The 20,366-nt window shown below is 42.8% G+C and overlaps 1 protein-coding gene across 1 annotated transcript; it reads left to right on the top strand.

The window, feature by feature from the left end:
- The first annotated feature begins 991 nt into the window (after positions 1–991).
- CHAMP1 (chromosome alignment maintaining phosphoprotein 1) lies at positions 992–7,015 on the top strand. The gene is made up of 2 exons (XM_082859356.1): positions 992–1,048; positions 3,558–7,015. Exon 2 carries the CDS (start codon positions 3,596–3,598, stop codon positions 6,074–6,076), a length of 2,481 nt encoding a protein of 826 aa, XP_082715482.1. The 5' UTR covers positions 992–1,048; positions 3,558–3,595; the 3' UTR covers positions 6,077–7,015.
- Positions 7,016–20,366: the final 13,351 nt, after the last annotated feature.

Below are 20,366 nucleotides of genomic sequence, written 5' to 3'. Positions count from 1 at the left end.
CTAATCATTGGCTCCCAGTTATGGAGGGCTCCTGCCTGACAGCGCAGCTCACTCCACTCCATGATTGAGTGCTTGGTAAAACTTTATGTTGAGCTGAAATCTCTTTTCCTGCTGGCTTCCGCTTGTTTTTGGACAGCTTGTGTATTATCCATAATTCTTCCTCTTTTGAAGTTAAGTGTCTGTGCTCACCAATGACATGTTTTTAAAGACTTCCTACCATTCTGTTTGCTTTCTTTTGCATATTCCCACTGCTTGGACTCAAGATCTTAAAGTGTCCTTCCTGCCCAGAGCTGGAGACAGTGATCCACTGGGATACTCTGCCTAGTGCAGTTCACTATAGTCCTATGTTTTGTAATTGATATTTGGATTCTAAATGTTTGATAAATTTCATCTGTCTGATTTGGGCCCATTTACTGGCTTTTCAGGATCTTACTAAATTCCACTGTATTAGGTTGGTCAAGATATTTGAGGAAGAACCTGGATAGATAGCAGAACATGGTCTGCTATGGTCCTTCATCAGACGCGGACTGCCTAACCTTGAGCAAGTTATTAATGTCTGGGTTTGAGTTTCCTCAACTATAAGAAGTTTTAATTGACAGAATAGCCTGTAGTCACGGCAGGAGTCTTCTGAGTGCTTGTCATGTTAGCTGAAGTTAGATGATGGGTTTGAGAAGGGTTTGGTTGGGTGAGGGTCAGGCATTAATTCCATAGAGGATCATTAAAATAAAATTCAACAAGGATGGCGTCGTGGATAGTATCTACTGTAGTCTTTGGTGTCGTTTCATTAAAGTTAGTGTCCAGGCCTTGGATTGGACCCCTCTTGCTATTGGAAGGGGCAGGGTAGTGAGGGAAATGGGCAGAATTCTGTTACAGAGGGCACAAATTTTCACAGAGAAGTAATCTGGATTCCCCTTCCCTTTTGTTTCTCAGGTCCAACTGCTCATCTTGTCCTTCATGTACTACACGCTGTCTTCTGTGGTTTAGTCGAAAAGCCATGTAGACTTGCCTGCCCTTTGAAGACCACTTTTAACTTCTAGTAAGACAGCTGGTAAGTCTACTAGGGGAAAAGCATGTTGGTCTGTATTTCTTCCCCATTCTAAAAGTACTTGTCCTGGATTTATATTGTAAATTAAATATACAATATTTAATAACGGTATTGTACCAGCATTGCTTTGCATGTATTTTTGTGTGCTTTTAACATTTCTTTCTAACGTTTAAGAGAATATTGTATGATGAGTATGTTTTTGAAAAGTGCTTGGAGTTCTTGAGGGAAAACTATAAAAGCATACACACCCATATATATAATGATGCATGAACGTGTGCTAAATACGTTAGTTACAGAATCTGTTTTAGCAGTTGTTGGATACCCATGCTAAGAAGAGCATACCAGATGGAGCTGGTGGGGAATAGAATAGAGTCCAGAATAGCATCATACACAAAACTTAGTAATTGCTAAATAGAACATTACATGTCATTGGTTACATGTGTAATCAATGTTGAGATGACTGAACTATCCATTTGGGGTCAAATATAGGCTGGATCACAGAGGATTAAAGATACAAATGTAAGAAAAGAATGAAATTGTCATAGGGAAAATATTGAGTGATTAAAAAAAATAATGGAATGGAAGGCATAACTTAAAACACAGTCATAAGGGAAGCACTTTTAAGTTTTTAATTTTTATGTAAACCAGTTGCATGTAGCAAAAAAAAAAATCATAAAGTCGAGACAAATAATAAAGTGAGAAGATAGTTTCCATAAAAGGACTGACTTCTTTCACATACAAAGACTATTCACAAATAATTAGGAAAAATGGGCAAAGCACATCCTAGAAAAAGAAATACACATGGCTGGGCTTCCCTGGTGGCACAGTGGTTGAGAGTCCGCCTGCCGACACAGGGGACATGGGTTCGTGCCCTGGTCTGGGAAGATCCCACATGCCGCGGAGCGGCTGGGCCCGTGAGCCATGGCCGTTGAGCCTGCGCATCCAGAGCCTGTGCTCTGCAACGGGAGAGGCCACAGCAGTGAGAGGCCCGCATACCGCAAAAAAAAAAAAAAAGAAATACACATGGCTAATAAACAAGGGGAAATATTCAGTCTTTGTCATTAAACTACATTAAAACACTAGTGAGATATCAGTTTTCACCTAAGAAGTAGAAAGGATTCGAAGTTTAATGATACTCTGATGCTGAGGGAGCTGGGGAATTAGTCTTCACATCAACATTCTTGGTTGGTGTGTAATAGTACAACAACTTTTTGAGAGTTTGGTAAAATGTCAGTTTCAATTGCAAATAGCCTTTGAACCAGGTAATCCATTTCTAGGAATTTCCCTTTCAGAAATACTCTCACATTCAAAGGAAATTCAGTGCTTACTCTGTATGTAAAAATATCCTAGAAAATGCCTTCTAATTCAACAGAACTCCTGAAACCTGTATCTGCCCTTACTATAGAAACACAGAAACCTGGCCCAGTTGTTTCCAGAATCACCAAAACATGTACCTCTCACTTCCCTGGAGTCTGGCCCTGTTGTTTCTCCTGAGCCACAGACACCTTCTCTTCCTTAAATGAGCGCTCGTTGCAGAAAAATATGCTTAATATCTCATTTGTGTAGAATGTGTAAACATAGACATTCTCTTCGGTGACACATAAGTACAGTGGCTACCCCTGGGGAGTGATACTATGTGAGTACCTTGTACTGCGTGAATGAGTATGTTTTTAACTGTGAGCTTCAGTTACTTTTACCACCTTAACAAGGCTAGCTTAAAAGTTTAAAAGTCTTGTTTTCTGGCCAGCAAGTTGCCTCAAGTGTGTCCTCCATCTGAATTGCCGTTTGTGGCACACTCCATCGCATCATTCAGGATCTCTGCTTGAGTGCCTTCCTGTGCTGCCCTCCACATTCTTACCTCCCCAGTTGATATAAGCACCATATTGCAAGACACGCCTTTAAACCCAAGCACCTAGAAAAGCATGGGGCACAAAATAATTAATTTATTAAATGAATGGATAAAGTATATTAGGATGGATAAAACATTACAAGATATGTTGACTTTTTTTTAAAGCTGTCTTTTCATGTTAGATTTAGTTTAACAAGTGCTTTCTGAAATGGACCTAAAGTTTCTTGCTCTGCCTTAATAGCCTAGCTTTAGCTTTGATATTCACTCAGCTTTGCGTACTGACAGCTTGTTGATTCGCGGTTTTAGAGTCAAAGTGTAAGGCACATGCAATAGATAATTCTGGAGTGAAGCTTGGGTCCCTGATAGTCCTGTAACCTGGGTAAGTCGTTTCTTTGAACATTAATTTCTTCATCTGTAAATGAAAGTAATATTTGAGTCATATTGTTAGGAGTGTTAAATGAGATGATGTATGTAAAAATAGCAGAGTTCCTGGGACTCAGTTTAAAATTAATTATTATTTTTCCCATCTCTTCAAAATCTTTATAGAGATATTATCTAATAGATGCACGTGCCATTCTAGACTTATGCAAGTAAGAATGGACTAGAAACAGCATTTTATTCAAAAACGTTCTCTGAAAATCATTTATTTCTGCTTTATTGCAGCACTGTTTTTAAAGAATATAATCGTGTATGTTAGAAAAATGGAAGTATTCCAGGAACTTCGTAAGCCATCGGCACGTTTGGAGTGTGACCACTGCAATTTCAGAGGCACGGATTATGAAAATGTACAAATCCACATGGGTACCATCCATCCAGAATTTTGTGATGAAATGGATGCTGGTGGGTTAGGTAAAATGATATTTTACCAGAAAAGTGCAAAGCTATTTCACTGCCATAAATGCTTTTTCACCAGCAAGATGTACTCTAATGTATACTATCACATCACATCCAAACATTCAGCCCCAGAGAAATGGAATGAGAAACCAAAAAATCAGTTAAACAAAGAAGCAGATCCTGTGAAAAGCCCTTCTGTTCCTGAACACCAGAAAATGGCCTCTAATTCAGCAGAACTCCTGAAACCTATACCTGCCCTTTCCATAGAAACACAGAAATTTGGCCCAGTTATGTCTCCAGAATCACCAAAACCTACTCCTCTTACTTCCCTGGACTCTCAGAAACCTGGCCCTGTTGTTTCTCCTGAGCCACAGACACCTTCTCTTCCTTCTCCCGAGCCTCCGAAACCTGCCCCTGTTTCTTCTCCTGAACTTCCAAAACCAGTCCCTCTTGTTTCTGAATCTCAGAAACCAGTCCCTGTTCCTTCTCCAGAACCACAGAAACTTGCTCCCGTATCTCCTGAGCCAGTAAAGGCAACTCTTACTAATCCCAAACCCCAGAAACACTCTCATTTCCCAGAAACATTGGGGCCACCTTCAGCCTCATCTCCAGACTCACCAGTTCTGGCTGCCTCCCCTGAACCTTGGGGACCTTCCCCAACAGCGTCTCCAGAGTCTCGGAAGCCGGTCCGGACTGTCTCCCCTGAGCCAAGGAAGCTGTCCCCATCGGAGTCTCCTGAACCTTGGAAGCCATTCCCTGCTGTGTCCCCAGAGCCTCGGAGACCAGCCCCAGCTGTGTCACCAGGTTCTTGGAAGCCAGGGCCACCTGGGTCTCCCAGGTCTTGGAAGTCCAGTCCGTCAGCATCATCAGGACCTTGGAAGCCAGCTAAACCTGCTCCATCTGTGTCTCCTGGACCTTGGAAACCAATTCCTTCTATATCACCTGGACCTTGGAAACCAACTCCATCCATGTCCCCTGCGTCCTGGAAGTCTTCATCAGTCTCACCTGGTTCCTGGAAATCTCCCCCCGCATCTCCTGAGTCATGGAAGTCTGGCCCACCAGAACTCCGAAAGACAGCGCCCACCTTGTCACCTGAACACTGGAAGACAGTTCCTCCAGTGTCTCCTGAGCTCCGTAAATCAGGACCTCCCTTGTCTCCTGAGCTTCGCAAACCAGGCCCACCACTGTCCCCAGAGATCCGTAGTCCAGCGGGATCTCCAGAGCTCAGAAAACCCTCAGGGTCTCCAGAGCTTTGGAAGCTTTCCCCTGATCAGCGGAAAACTTCTCCTGCTTCACTTGATTTTTCTGAGTCCCAGAAGAGTTCCCGTGGTGGTTCCCCTGATCTCTGGAAGTCTTCCTTTTTTATTGAACCTCAGAAACCTGTCTTCCCTGAGACCCGGAAACCAGGTCCTTCTGGGCCATCTGAGTCCCCTAAAGCTTCCTCTGATATCTGGAAGCCTGTTCTCTCTATTGATACTGAGCCTAGAAAACCTGCCCTGTTTTCTGAGCCTACCAAAACAGCCTCTCGTGCTTCTCCTGAACCACGAAAACGTGCTCTTTTTCCAGAGCCCCGGAAACATGCCCTTTTCCCCGAACTTCCCAAAGCTGCTGTCTTCTCAGAATCTCAGAAGGCAGTTGAGCTTGGTGATGAACTACAGGCAGATGCCATAGACGATCAAAAGTGTGATGTTTTGGTTCAGGAAGAACTACTAGCTACACCTAAGAAACTCTTAGAAGACACTTTATTTCCTTCCTCAAAGAAGCTCAAGAAAGACAACCAAGAGAACTCAGATGCTGAGCTTAGTAGCAGTGAGTATATAAAAGCAGATCTGGATGCGATAGATAGTAAGGGCCAAGAATCGAGCAGTGATCAAGAGCAGGTTGACGTGGAATCGATTGATTTTAGTAAAGAGAACAAAATAGACATGACTAGTCCAGAGCAGCCCAAGAATGTACTGCAGTTTACTGAAGAAAAAGAGGCTTTTATCTCTGAAGAGGAGATTGCAAAATACATGAAGCGTGGAAAAGGAAAGTATTACTGCAAAATCTGTTGCTGTCGTGCTATGAAAAAAGGTGCTGTTCTGCATCATTTGGTTAACAAGCATAATGTCCACAGTCCCTACAAATGTACAATTTGTGGAAAGGCTTTCCTTTTGGAATCTCTCCTTAAAAATCATGTAGCAGCTCATGGGCAAAGTTTACTTAAATGTCCACGTTGTAATTTTGAGTCAAATTTTCCAAGAGGCTTTAAGAAACATTTAACTCATTGTCAAAGCCGGCATAATGAAGAGGCAAATAAAAAGCTAATGGAAGCTCTGGAACCTCCACTGGAGGAGCAGCAAATTTGATTTTTAAATACAGTGTGGATATATGCTCTACAGAGTTGTTTATTGAACCCATTGTTGAAAGTATAGTTAAATAGCCTAGTTGGATCAGTAGATGTTGACATGTATGGTGTACTGTGTCTCAGTAGTGTTACAAAGCATAAGCGTTTGGTTATTTTTTTCTTGATCTTTGTTTATGTGGTTGTCGTGTAAGTCAGTAAATTCATATTGTATATTCCAGATGGGTAAAATTAATTTCAGTATATTTGAATAATATGAAGAGGTAGGCATTCCATTTAACAATCAAGAGAAAGTTGTACTCAATTTAAAACATCTAGTTAAAGTGTATCTTTTTGTGCAACTAATTTCAGACATTGGAAATTATTCGTTAGAATGTTTAAGAATTAGGCATGAAAATTTTGAGAAATTTTGTTCTCAAGTATTTTCACATCATAAAAATTATTTTAAAGTTTCTATTTGGTCATATAAAGTTATTTATAAATCTTGAACCCCTTCTAGGTGTTTATTAACTTTTATATTATGGAAGATTGGAGTCTCAGGGTTGCTGATATTCTGCTAAAAGAGGGGAAATTGAGTCTGTTTAAAAAATAGTTTGCAGCCTTCTCCTGTAGGAAACTGAGAAACATGAGTGTGATTTTAGGCCTTGTCTTTAGTTGTTTCCTTTGGAGTCTTCCATTCTGGACCTTACCCCAAGATCTGGCCCTTCACTTCCCCGTGAGCTCAAACCAATAGATGATCCTTATTTGCCAAATGTGTCAGGGTTGCACCTCCTACTCCTGGGCCTTCCGCACCATCTGTCGGGGCTTCAGACCAGGGTAAGGAGCAGAAATGAAAGTCTTCCGGATTCACAACAAAAAATTTTATAAATAGACATTACTGTTTAAGAGTACATCAGTTTTATGTTTTTCACAGTTGTTACTGTAAATACCTTGTGCCTGTTAATGGATTATTTTATTCTAAAATATTTTGTCAAATGTGTATCAATCAAATTAAAAACAAAGGCTTTCATGTTAGCAACATATTCATGTGTGTTTTCTTTTGTGTAACTTTCATTGTATGATACCAAATTCCATTATTCTTTCCTATTTCCACTTGTTTTTAGCATACTAATTTTCATACCTGGAGCAGCATTTTCTAAGCTCGGTTTTCTCAGAGTTCTGTGGTCAGGTAGGTTAAGGGAAACACTGTACAGTCATCCCTTGGTGTCCACAGGGACCCCCTGCAGATTGCATATAACCTACACATGTCCTCCCATATGCTTTAAATCATCTCCAGATTACTCATAGCGCCTGATACAATGTAAATGCTATATAAACAGTCGCCAGCAAGTGGCAAGTTCAAGTTTTGCTTTTTGGAACTTTCTGGAAATTTTTTTCTAATATTTCTGATCTGTGATTGGTTGAATCCACGAATGTGGAAACCAAGGATACAGAGGCCTGGCTACATTAGGCTCTCTATGAAAATTCTCATTAATCCACATTAGCCCATTAAAGGTCATTTAATCTCAGTGGTGGTCAGTCCTGAGTGCTTCATTTAAACAATGGGAAGCATTTAGTGCCATAAGGACTCTGATACATGGCCGGGGTTGAGATACTGGCTTTTATCAAGGTGTTCCCAGACACCTGAACAAGGAGTGCTTTATTCATGGCATGCAAATGCATATGCCAATTGGGAAGACAATGTTTAGGTAATACTGGGAAGACCTTACAAGCTTCACACCTGTCGCTTGTTTGCAGAGCACAGTCTGGCAGGCAAGGCACTGGTTGACGGGATTGTTGGTTTATACTGGGCACCTTGGCAACAAGCTTCCAGTTCTGGAGTTTGCTTCTAGGCATGATGCCAGCAAGTAGGAGAGGTAAGACATCCTGGCCATATCCGTCTTGTATACTGACTTGATTAAAATGATGGGTAGAACAACGGGCCTCCAGTGCCCAGAACCCCTTTTGAAGCCTGCAGTCAGATCAACCATGCTTGAGCATATGTAACAACATGCAACAGATTCTTAGGACTTCACACTTTCCGGTGCAGACTTCTCACAGAGTCCTTCCTATACCTTTGCTCAAGGGGGCGCTAACTAGATCCTACGACTTGGCATCTCATGGTGGTTTTTTAATAATATTTTTATAAGATAGAGGATATTAACGCTAGGGTAAGCAGCGGTGATGCATGTGTAGTCTGGGCATTAAGGCCTTAATTTTAGACCAAAGCACGATGTTCTCGGCTCACCTCAGTTGTGGCTTCCCACTTTTTTCTCCTTTTACCTCTAAGGTCAAGGGTTAGTTAGCTGGGCCCTTACTTTAGAACCTGTTTACGTTCTTTTTAATCGTTGGTAACTTTGCCTTCTATACAATAGCATCCCTCACTAATCAATATGACCCACTCTATCTTTTCATTTTCTTATTTACCTATGAAATTACAACCTTCTAATGACTCCCCAGTGATTTTACATAACATGAAAGGGAATAAAAATTACCGTACCATTTTTACACAACATTCATGGCCTTGATGCCATTACGTTCTAGGGAGCCAATGTCGTTTTCATTAATTTGACTCTGAGTACGTGAATTGTAATGTGCCTGTGTGGCAGATGCTGCTTTTGTTTTTAATATTGGTGTAGATTCCATAGCTTTGTCTTGGATGAAGACAGACTGATGCTTAATCAGATCTGATCTGCAAGCATCACAAGATGAAGGGTGCCTCTTTAAGATGAATTACACCCTTAGATTAAAAAAAAAACACAGAAATTGTCTCCTTTCTCAATCTAGCTCTTTCTGTTCACATGTAATTTTGATCATTCACTTCCTATTGCTGCTATACATTGCATGAAATTCTGTGGCTGGAAACAATGCAGATCTGTTAAAGTTACGAAGTTCACTGGGCTGAAGTCAAGGTGAGAGCAGGGCTGCATTCTTTCCCGGAGGCTCTAAAAGGGAATTCATCCCCTTCACTTCTCCAGCTTCTAGAGGCCACCTGCACTCTCCGCATGATTCCCTTCCTGCATCTGTGAGCTAGCACATGGCATCTCTGACCCTGCTTCTGTTATCACGTGTTTCTCTGACTCTTTCCCTCATACACTTAAAGACCATGTTATTACATTGGGCCCCTAGACAATCTAGGATGATCTGTATTTTAAAGTCAGCTAATTAGCAACCTTAAATCTCTGACATAAAGACTACCACACTCACAGATTCTGGCAATCTTGTACTTTGGGGGTCATTCTGCCTTCCACACCTGGGCTTGAAAATTGGGGTTTTGATTCCTCTGCTTAGCCTATAGCAAGCCAGGTTGGGTTTCTTTGGCAACATGTCTGTTGCTACCGCCTCACTGGTCTAGGCCCTCATCGTTGGTGCAGTAGACTGCTCCATAGCCTGGGGCCTCCAGTATCAACCCCAGCCCACCCTTTACACACCAAAATAAGGTCTCCGCAATACTGATTGTATGTTGCATTCTTTATACAAAATTACCCCTTAAGGTACAGTTACTTAAGGCCTTCCATTGGCAAACCACACCTTACTCAATAACCTTCTCACCCCACCTCATAATACTTGGTCAGTCCTTCCTATTAAAGTCCTACCCTTACTAAGCCTGGCACGGTTCTCTCCACCTTCCAAGTCTACTATTGCAAGACTACTTTTTTCATTTTATGAATTGAGGAAAAAAAACCCTATAGGACTGATTTGGACCTAATTTAGCGTTAATGCAACACGGGAATGCTATTTGTTATTACAAATACCCCACACTGGATGCTACATTCAACCCTAAAACTGAAAATGCTGTTGGAATAAAATATGACATTTCAACCCCTTTGATCCTGATCAACTACCAGCTTAGTTGGATTGAGCATACTTTCAATTAACTTTGCTTCTAACACCCACTGATCTCTTGTAAATGTTTGCCATGGGCCACACGGAGGATTAGATGAAGTGGATGGGAAGCCTACTAAATTCTTACTAGATTTGTATAAATGGAAGAGTTCTAGGTCAAGTGAACAACATTCCAACTTGAATCATAAAAACAGTCATGGCCCCTCAGTCATTTCCCAGACTTGAGCCAGTTTACAGACCTTGAATGAAGGGGAGGCTGGGTCCCCTTGAGCGAGGATCCCAGTACACTGCCAAAAATGTATACTGTTAACCTTTTTCCCAGCCTTCCCCAAAGGTACAGATGGCCATTTACCAGGGTGGCTGCACTGGGCAAAAGGAACTAATCAGACCCTTCAGGAATGCCTGGACACTGGTTCTGAACTGACACTGATTCCAGGAGACACCAAGCATAACTGTGGCCCTCCAGTCAGAGTAGGGGCTTATGGAGGTCAGATAATCAATGGAGTTTCAGCTCAGGTTCATCTCACAGTGGGTCCAGTATCCTCAAACCATCCTGTGGTCATTTCTCCAGTCCTAGGATGCATAATTAACAGTAGACATACTCAGGAACTGGCGGTATCCCCACATTGGTTCCCTGACCTGTGAGGTGAGGGCTATTATTGTTGGAAAGGCCAGTAGGAAGCCTCTAAAATTGCCTCAATCTAGGAAGCATGTAAATCCAAAGCAATCGGGCAGAAAGGATTCTGGGAAGATGGTGGAGTAGGAAGCCCAAGGAATCTGTCTCCCCACCTAGACAGCAACTGTACTGGCAGAATTCATCTGACATAACTATTTTGGAACTCTGGAGTCTGTTGAAGGCTTGCAACTTCCAGGGGAAGAACTGGACAGTAAATTGTGGTTAACTTTGGTCAATTTTGGCTTTTCACAGAGTAGCAGCTACTTGTTCCCTACCCACAGCCATGCAAGCATCTTGCACACAACTTGCAGGAGCTAGTGTGGGTAAGAAGGTCCCTGTCTTGCAAATACCGAGCATCTGTGCTTTGATTTCTAGTTGCTGCTTTTGCTCACAGAGGTGCAGACAAAGAGGCAGGCAGCCATTCCTTCTGTAAATACTTCCACCTCTAGCTGAAGTGGCTTTCAGGTGATTTAAAGGGCCAGCACCCTCCCCAACCCCCACCCCGACCCCCTGCCCTGACACACTTCATTTTTTGCTTTTCTCCTTTTGGGAGCCAGACGTTAAATACTACTGCATATACAGGGAAAATTAGAAAGTGACTGCACCTGCCCAAGGGAAGGCTCAGAAGAGACATAAAAAAAGACATTATTTGCACTTCAGGCTGATCCTTGGCACAGAGACAGCCTACAACAGTAAAACAAATAAGTACATAAATAATAAACATGGCAAACCCTGGGGAAGGGGAAGAATCTGATTTCCAGAGTTACACATTATTATATTCAAATGTCCAGTGTTCAACAACAACAACAAAATCACAAGGCATACAAAGAAAAAGGAAAGTATGGCCTGTTCAAAGGGAAAAAACTCAACAGACTGTACCTAAAAAAGATGTAATGGCAGACATACTAGACAAAGACTTTAAAACCACAGTCTTAAAGATGCTCAAAGAACTAAGGAAGATGGGGAGAAAGTCAAGAAACTGGTGTGTGAACAAAATGTGAATATCCATAAAGAGATAGAAAACCTAAAAAGGTACCAAAAAGAAATTATGGAGCTGAAAAGTACAACTGAAATAAAATTTCACTAGAGGGATTCAAGGCAGACTAGAGCAGGAGGAAGAAGGAATCAGTGAATTGAAGACAGATCAATGGAAGTTATTGAGGCTGAGGAACAGAATGAAAAATGATCGAAGAGAAGTGAGCAGAGCCTAAGGGACTTGTGGGACATGATCAAGTTGACCAACACAAGCATTGAGGGGGAAGAGAGAAAGGGCAGCAAGAATATCTGAAGAGATAATGGCTGAAAACTCCCCAAATTTGATGAAATACATGACCATAAACCTCCAAGAAGCTCAACAAACTCCAAGTAAGATGAACTCAAAGAGAACCACACTGAGACATTATAATCAAACTTTCAAAGATAAAGAGCAAATCTTGGAAGCAGTAAAAGAGGAGAGATTCATCACCTGCAAGGGATCCTCAATAAGATTATCTGAAGATTTATTATCAGAAGTTTTGAAGGCCAGAAGACACTGGGTTGATATATTCTCTGTGCTAAAAGAAAACTACTGTCAACCAAGAATCCTGTATTCAGCAGAACTGTCCTTCAAACGTGAAGGAGAAATTAAGACATTCCCAGTTAAACAAAAGCTGAGGGAGTTTGTGGCCACTACACCTGCCCTGCAAGAAATGCTCAGGGAGTGTTGCAGGTGAAATGAAAGGACACTAGACAGCACCTTGAAGCCGTGTAGAGAAATAAAAATCTTAGTAAAGGTCAAATAGGGCAATTATGAAGCTAGTATTTTTATGACATTGGTTTGTAACTGTACTTTTTGTTTTCTGCATAATTTAAGAGACTAATACATTTAAAGAAAAAAGTATTAGTGTATAACTAGTATTAATGTATATTACTGTAACTTTGTAACTCCAAATTTTGTTTCCTGCATAATTTAGGAGACTAGTGCATTTAAAAGAATTATTAATGTTTGGGGCACACAATGTATAAAGATGTAATCTTGTGACATCAATAGCCTAAAGGGCTGGGGATAGAGCTGTAAAGGAGCAGAGTTTTTGTGTTATTGAAGTTAAGCTGCTGTAAATTCAAATTAGAGGAATGATTTCAGGATGTAAATCCTCACGGTACCACAAAGAAAATTGCTATAGAATATAAACAAAAGCAAATTAAGAACGAATTTAAACATTTCATTACAGAAAAAGTCAACTAAATTCAAAAGAAGACAGAAATGCAGGAAATGAGGAACAAAAATATAGACAAACATTGTATACGCTCTACGTGCTATAGGGCATACAGAAAACAAATAGCACAATGTCTCACCTAGTGAATGGGGCAGATGCTTTCCACGTCAGCAAGAAAGAACTGGATGGCCAATCATGTGTCTCCTTATAGGAGGGACCAGCAGGGTGAACCTGGGCCCCCAGAATCCTTTGCTCTTTGCTGCCAGGCAGAACTGGCTCTGCTGAATGACCATCTAAGGGTCACACAGCCAACCAGGGTGAGGCAGGTGAAACTGACAGGATCAACTGATTCCCCGGTGCCTGGCACATGGTAGGCACTTAATAAATACTAATTGAATAAATGAATGAATAGGTTTTTCACACACCTGCCGATGAAAGGTTACCAGGAACCTGACACTGGTCTGCTGAGTTCTTTTATGCATGGCCAACGAATCGTCACAGTGCGAAGCCAACCTCTTCCAAACGGTCTTCTTTGCACCAATGAAGGGAGTGGCAGAGGGTACTTTTTGATTCAAGCAGGCTGCCCCAAGTGTGAAGGTCACCTGCTCTTGCTGGTGAAAAAAAATAAATAAGGAGCAGCATAGAAACCGACCTGGCCTTGGACACTGTGCTTGTGGAGCTGCCGAAGGAGCCCATGACTTCTCTCCTGCCCAGCGTTCTGTATGAGGCTGGAAGCCAAGCTCCCACTCCAAGCAAGGACTTCCATCACCTGGCCATCACCAAAACTGAGGTAAGGCACCAGTAAAGCTAAGGAGCTGCCTTCCTGGGTGTTACAGCTTTAATGCTTGCCGAGCACACACTTCCTCTCCTGCTGGGAATAAAGGGCACACTCTTTGAGACCTTGAGCTATGAAGTCAGACAAACCTGTTTGAACCTGCCTCCATCACTCTGTGTGTGTGTGTGTGTGTGTGTGTGTGTGTGTGTGTGTGTGAGAACTTGGGCGACCTAGTATCTTCACACGCACAATGGGGCAGTCTTGTAAGACCTACCTCAAGGTGGTTTTGGCACAAGACAGAATGAAATGCACAGAGCGCTTGATAAATGTTAGATGCCATTGTTACTTAATGCTCTGACTGAATTATACTAACAAGAACTTGACCACTGGTAGGGAAACTGAGTTAGTATTGAAAGTTTAGGATTTTATGGCTTGCCTCTTCCTGGCAGTGAGTTAGGTCCTTTGGGGATTTCATTCTATCGAACATCTGAGTTATGCGTAGCCAACTTGTCACCACCCTGAAAATGTCTACAGTGGACCCCCATCTGGTCTGGGGCTCCAGTGATCAAGAAGTTGTTCCTGACTCCCTGTGCACCCTTCCTGCTGTCACCACAGAAGTGAGGCCTCAGGTCCTGATGAAAACAGCCCAGGCACCGCCTCCTCAGCTAAGAAGGCTTTCCTGCCACCCGGGCTGGGCAAGTCACGCCTTCTCTGACTCACAGACGCCTAGTCCTCTATTGTTACTGGCTTTTATCGGACTGTCTCCCCCACCCTGAGGGCCTTATTCCTGGAATATAGTACTTTCTCAAATAATTGTTGAAAGAGCAGAGGAGGGGGCATTCTTTGCTACCCAGCGTTTTCCCATAGATACAATATTACCTTCCCATAGATACAATATTACCTACCAGCTGTTTTCCAATCTGGCTGCACATTTGAATCACCTGCAGAGCTTTAAGAACGACTGGTTCCTGGGCCGCACCCAGACTAGTGAAGTCTTTTGGGTGTGGAGCACAGGACTGGGTGTTTTGTGGAGTCTCACATGCTTCTAATACAGCCAAGGTTGAGAACCATGGTTATGAGCCATGACTGTTAGGCCCACAGGCTTGCCCACGCTCTGAGAAACTACTTGTGTGGGAAGAAGAAGACCAGCCTCCAAGTAAGGGGGCAACTTACATCTTTCCACCTCGGGTCCTTTTGTCTTTAAAATGGTGATATGACATCTACTGCACGGAGCAGTTAGGAAGAAAGTGACTGAGAGGAAGTGTCTGCTCGCATCGCGAGTCACATTTGTGATGAAGCAGGAACGTCCTAGCTCACACTGTGGTTTTAGTTATAAAATACAGTATCTAAACAAGCAGAGAAGATGCCAAAGGAGTTCAGCTCTTTAACTGTGGTCTGTCTACCTTCAGGGACGGAAGGGGGTTGAAACAAAGCCAGATTGAGCCACGTGGGTGCCCAATGTGGTTAATAGGTTGGTTCCCCTTCAAGCTGATTGTTTTAAAATATTTGCTCAACATTCATTCAGAGGAGGCTGAAGGCCAGGTGGGGAGAACACAGGTTCTCCCTGCTGCCCTGAGCAATTCAGCTCTAGCCTCAGAAAAGACCCTCAGAAGGCAGTTGAGGGCCCAATCACTGCTCCTTCAGGAAACCCATCCACAACGATCATTTCTCCTAAGTATTTCTTTCTGCCACATGGAGTTCTCTCCCTGAGAGGAGTTCTGGGGAACAGAATTTTCACCATCTGGGTGCATCTCAAGTCCAGACTGTCCTTGTCTTCATCCAGCTCTGAAAAGGGGAGGCCTGGTCTCCCTGGGGGTTAAGTGGGGCTTGCACATTAAAAGATCACATGCCTGTTCCCAGCAGGGAAACTCGACGGCCCACATTTCACCTGTGGAGCTTCCTATCATCTGTGAATCCATGTTCCTTCACCGGAAGAGAAGCACCGAGGTGGGAGCAGGCCTGCCCAGGGCTCCTGGCTCGGTGGGAAGACAGCAGCGTCGCTCTCCTTCACCAGCTTCTTCCACTCCAGCGGTGGGATTTGCTCTGGACAGAGTTAAGGCAAGCAGAAAGGATCAGGAGACTACATATCTATCCAAATGATTAATCGAGCTTTCCTGTTATGAAGTCTAAATTTTCCTGTATTATTCCTTTAAGTAGTAGGCTGGAGGAGGGATGGCATTTAAGGCTTTGGGATAAGTGAACAAATGGCAAAAAGAATCAGTGATTTGGTACAACAAGACCTGGGCTAAGACCTCGTTCACTCACAGGTCTGCTGATCTTTGGCACATTAAATAGTTTGTCTTTTAACACACCTGAGATGATAATGCCTGCTTCGCAGGATGAGTTCCGGGACATGATGGGATAAAGGAGTTGAAAATTTAGAAAAACTGTTAAGGGTGTGTGGGCTTGAGGTCCAAGTATGATTTCCAGAAAGTGACACCAGAATGAATACATTTCAGGGTTTAATCAGCTTGTGAGCTTGTGAGTGTGGAATGAGCGAATGAGCTAGTTCAGAGGAGAATTTAGGGAACAGCAGTTTAAATAGTAAAGGCAGGCTGAAATAAGCTTGCTAAGTTAGAGAAAACTGGTTAACGGGACGATGTCCAAAATACATTCCATAAAGTCTATGGGTAAAATTTTATGTGATTTCTTCCTGATAAGATGTGTAGTAATCATTAAGATAGTTAAAAAAAAACTCTTTTGATCAAGTATATTTACCAATTACAATCATTCTTCATCCAATTAAATATTTTATCATTCATGCCTCCCATTGATTAAAAAGTGAATTTATATGCTAGCTGCCAGGCAGGGTAGCTTCTAGCAGTATATTTTACTGTTTTTCAAAATGGTATAAAACAAAATCAAAGGATTTATTTGTGAGTTTTAAAATAAATCTTATTTAAGTTTTCCCAAAAGCCCAATGCTAGAGTTTGATATATTCATGTACACATATTTACTGAAGAAATATAACTTCCATTATCACATTCTTTGCTTCATCAATAACCCATTGGTTTAGCTACACATTATTCTAAGTTAGCTAATAAGAAAGACTATTAACTCCATTTAATTTTAATCTTGACATTACTGCATTTACTTACAAGATGTTTCTAATTTTTGTATAAATAAGTCCTCATTTTGAGACATCAATTTCATGTTTATTTGAATTGAAAAATGAAGTTTTTCTGAATAAATAAGGCTGATTGGCTTGATAGTAAGAACTAACTGGCAAAGGTTATTACATGGTGACTATTTTCCATAAATTGGATTCATTACATTTGCAACCCAAGGCTTTAGAAAACTCTCTATGAAAATATACTGGCAACGATGTTCTGAAAGGACTGCCTTGATTATTTTTCCCCAAGCCTTTTTGAGTAGATCAGATTAAACTGTTCACTTCCAAGAATGAAAGACTAGGGACTTCCCCGGTGGTCCAGTGGTTAGGACTCCGCACGTCCACTGCAGGGGGTGTGTGTTCGATCCCTGGTTGGAGAACTAAGATCCCACATGCCGTGTGGTGCAGCCAAAAAATAAATAAATAAACCAAGAATGAAAGACTAGCAGGTACAATTAATAATTTTTTGAGATGTTGGAAAAGACTTTTGTATACTTCCCAGGAACCGAGAAACTGAACGACTCCAATCATTGAATTGCAAAGCCTTTCAAAAGTCAGATGATTTCTAATTCTTTGCTTTCAATTAAATTAGAAGAATTATCAAATGGTAGACATTAGAAGTAATTTTTGATTATAGATAACTATGAACAGTTGGTATATAACTTGAAAGAATTTTAAAGGGTTAAGTGGTATTTTATAACAAAACTCCTCTGCTCCATTCAGTGTCACCAAGGTTTCTCAGCAGTTAGATCAATAAAAATGGAAACCTGGAATAGAATTGTCCAACATTGTCTTATTCTACTAGCAAAAGGTATTCATTAAATTCATCTGTCAATATATGAACCCATTGGGGAAAATATCCCCATCTTTCTGAGAGGAATTTTCTTCTTAACATTTTATTGTTGACTATTTTAAACACCCACATAAGTAGAGAGAGTAGAGAGAGAAACTGGGCCCTCACCAGTTTCGAGAATTATAAACATCCTGCTGTTTTTAATTCAAGGAAGGTTATTTCTAACCATCAGACTTTTATGTTTATGTCTTAGTTGGTTTGGACTGCTCTAGGAAACTGCCTTCGACTGGGTGGCTTATAAGCAGCAGAAATTTATTCCTCACAGTACTTGACACGGGAAGTCCAAGATCAAGGGGCTGGCAGATTCAGTGTTTGGGGAGAGCCTGCTTCCTTGTCCAGATGTGGCCATCTTCTCACTGTGTCCTCACATGGCAGAATGCGTGAGGGACGCTCTGGGGTCTCTTCTGTAAGACCCTAATCCCATTCCTGAGGGCTCCACCCTCATGATTTAATGACCTCCCAAAGGTCCCACATTCAAATGCCGTCACACTGGGGATTAGATTTCAACATGTGAGTTTGGGGGGAGGGGCACAAACATTCAGGCTATAGCAGTTTATACCTCTATTTTAATATTTGTTTTGATTAGTTATGTACTATTGTAATAGAGATATTTCTTAGTACTTAAGACCTGTGATAGGAAGTCCAAAATTTTAATTAACATGCACATTTTTATTGCTGGGAATTTTGTCCTTCTCATTAAGATAAAAGTATGTGAAATTAAATTATGAAAATTCTTTTGGAAGGTACAGGAGCAAAAGTTTTGCGGACCACTTGTTAAGGAAACAATAGTAGGCTAAGTGTAAAGCTTTACTAGTTTCAAACTGGGCCAAGTCTTCCCCGGTTCCTCAGCACGTTTTGTGATTTTTCTGGTGCACGCAAACCCGACACATTGTTTATCAGCCAGTCCCGTAGAGACTGGAGAAGGTGAAAAAGTCTGACATAGCTTGTAAGTACCGCTTGGGGGTTTAATAAATGCAGACTGTGATCCAGTGGGCCTGGAGAAGGGCCCAGCAGCTTTCCTTCATGGTACATCTCAATGAAAAGGTTTCAATGTAGATGACACATCCACATGCATGAGCCCTTCCCACACTGGAGCTTCAGGACCATGTCACGTCAACACTCACAGACCAGCCAAAGGAGTTGGCTAGGGGCTTCCCTGGTGGCGCAGTGGTTGACAGTCCGCCTGCCGATGCAGGGGACACGGGTTCGTGCCCCGGTCCGGGAAGATCCCACATGCCGCGGAGCGGCTGGGCCCGTGAGCCATGGCCGCTGAGCCTGAGCGTCAAAAAAAAACAAACAAACAAAAAAAAAAGGAGTTGGCTAGATCCTGTCTTTATTAAAAACGTTTAGGGGGATTGGTGGTGGTGTGATGAATTGGGAGATTGGGATTGACATATATACAGTAATATGCATAAAATAGATAACTAATAAGAACCTGCTGTATAAATAAATAATAAATAAATAAATAAATAAAATTTAGGAAGCAAAAAAAGAAATTACCCAGCCCATAAAAACTAACCACCCTGTACCCTGGGGCCTCTTGACCTCTGAGATGGCCCATACTCTGTCTGTGGAGTGTGTTTCTCTGTAAATAAATCCACTTCTTACTTTAAAAAAAAAAAAAAGTTTATATTTTGTTATTCATAGATTCCTTAGCATTAATTTAGATTTTTAAAAATACCGCATGGAAATAGTATTTACATCAACTACTGAGTTTTTGTGCCAGTGCCTCACTCACCCTGCCCATATCCAGAATGCTTTGGGAGCTCTGCTCTCTGGCCTCCGTGGTGGGCAACTTCTGGGCCAGACTGTGTGTGTTTGCTTTTGGGGGCAGGTTATCTGGAAGTCGTGGATGGTTTCTCTCCACCTAGAAGAAGAAACAACCCTCCCTAGAGCAGCGAGGGCGCCCCCTGCAGGCTTCCTGCTGAACAAGCAGCAGCACAGCAAGTACTGGGCTTTGGCGGGTGTGGCAGTTTCAAAGTGTCCCAGGCACCCGTGGCTGTCCCTTCCTCCCTCTTTAAAGAAGGCCTTTTGTTGCTGGCCCTAGAAGCCTGTCTGGGAGCCGTGAGGGAGCCCAGGGGCAGCCCCGCTCGGCTGAACTCCCACAGGGCATCCACGGTGTGCAGCAGCCCAGGGCAGAGCTGCAGTGCCGCCCGTGTCTAGTGGCTGCCAGGAGTCCTGCACGGGCCACATGGTCAGCTGCTCTTCTTATATTCCATCCAAGGAGTGGGGACATGCGTTAGACCAGCGAAGGGTGCATTGATTTAGTCCCTTGGTGGGCGTTTTTAGGTGCCTACTATGTCAGATGCGAGAAGGCTGAAGCAGCCCTGCTCCGAGACGGAGGGGCGGGGCCACAGGTAACCAGCGCTGCGAGGGGCAAGCGGACGCTGTGCTGAGTCTAGGGGGAGAGTGAGCTTCCCAGCACGGCCCAGGCATGTGGGAGCCTTGATTGGTCAGGAGGTCTGGGCGGGGCCTGAGATTCTGCACCTCAAGCAAGTTCCTGTGTGAGGAGGTGAGAGAGAGGCCTCCCAGCAGCTGTGGGGACGGCCAGATGAGGACGACACAAAGCCACAAAGACGTGGAGGTCGAGGCAGCATGGTATGTCGGACACAGAGGGATGCGCGGGGGCACAAGGAAGTACCAGCTGTCCCTGAGGCTCGCCACGTCAGGGCACCCAGGTTTGCAGCAGTGCTGTCCCCAGGCTGGCCCCACCGGGTGCACCCATGCTTGTCCCCTGCGTCCCCTACTTGAGACAGTCGACTCCACAGTTGCTCACAAGATGCCAGGAGCTGAGGTCCTGCTGGCATCCTTGCCCTGCATCTTTCTGGCAGAGGCCCTGCGAACAGAATGCAGTGTGA

Source organism: Leucopleurus acutus, assembly GCF_964270905.1.
Source record: "Leucopleurus acutus genome assembly, chromosome: 18".
NCBI classification, from domain to species: domain Eukaryota; kingdom Metazoa; phylum Chordata; class Mammalia; order Artiodactyla; family Delphinidae; genus Leucopleurus; species Leucopleurus acutus.
The sequence above is the reverse complement of the archived record's forward strand: the minus strand, read 5'-3'. Positions and strand labels throughout refer to the sequence as shown.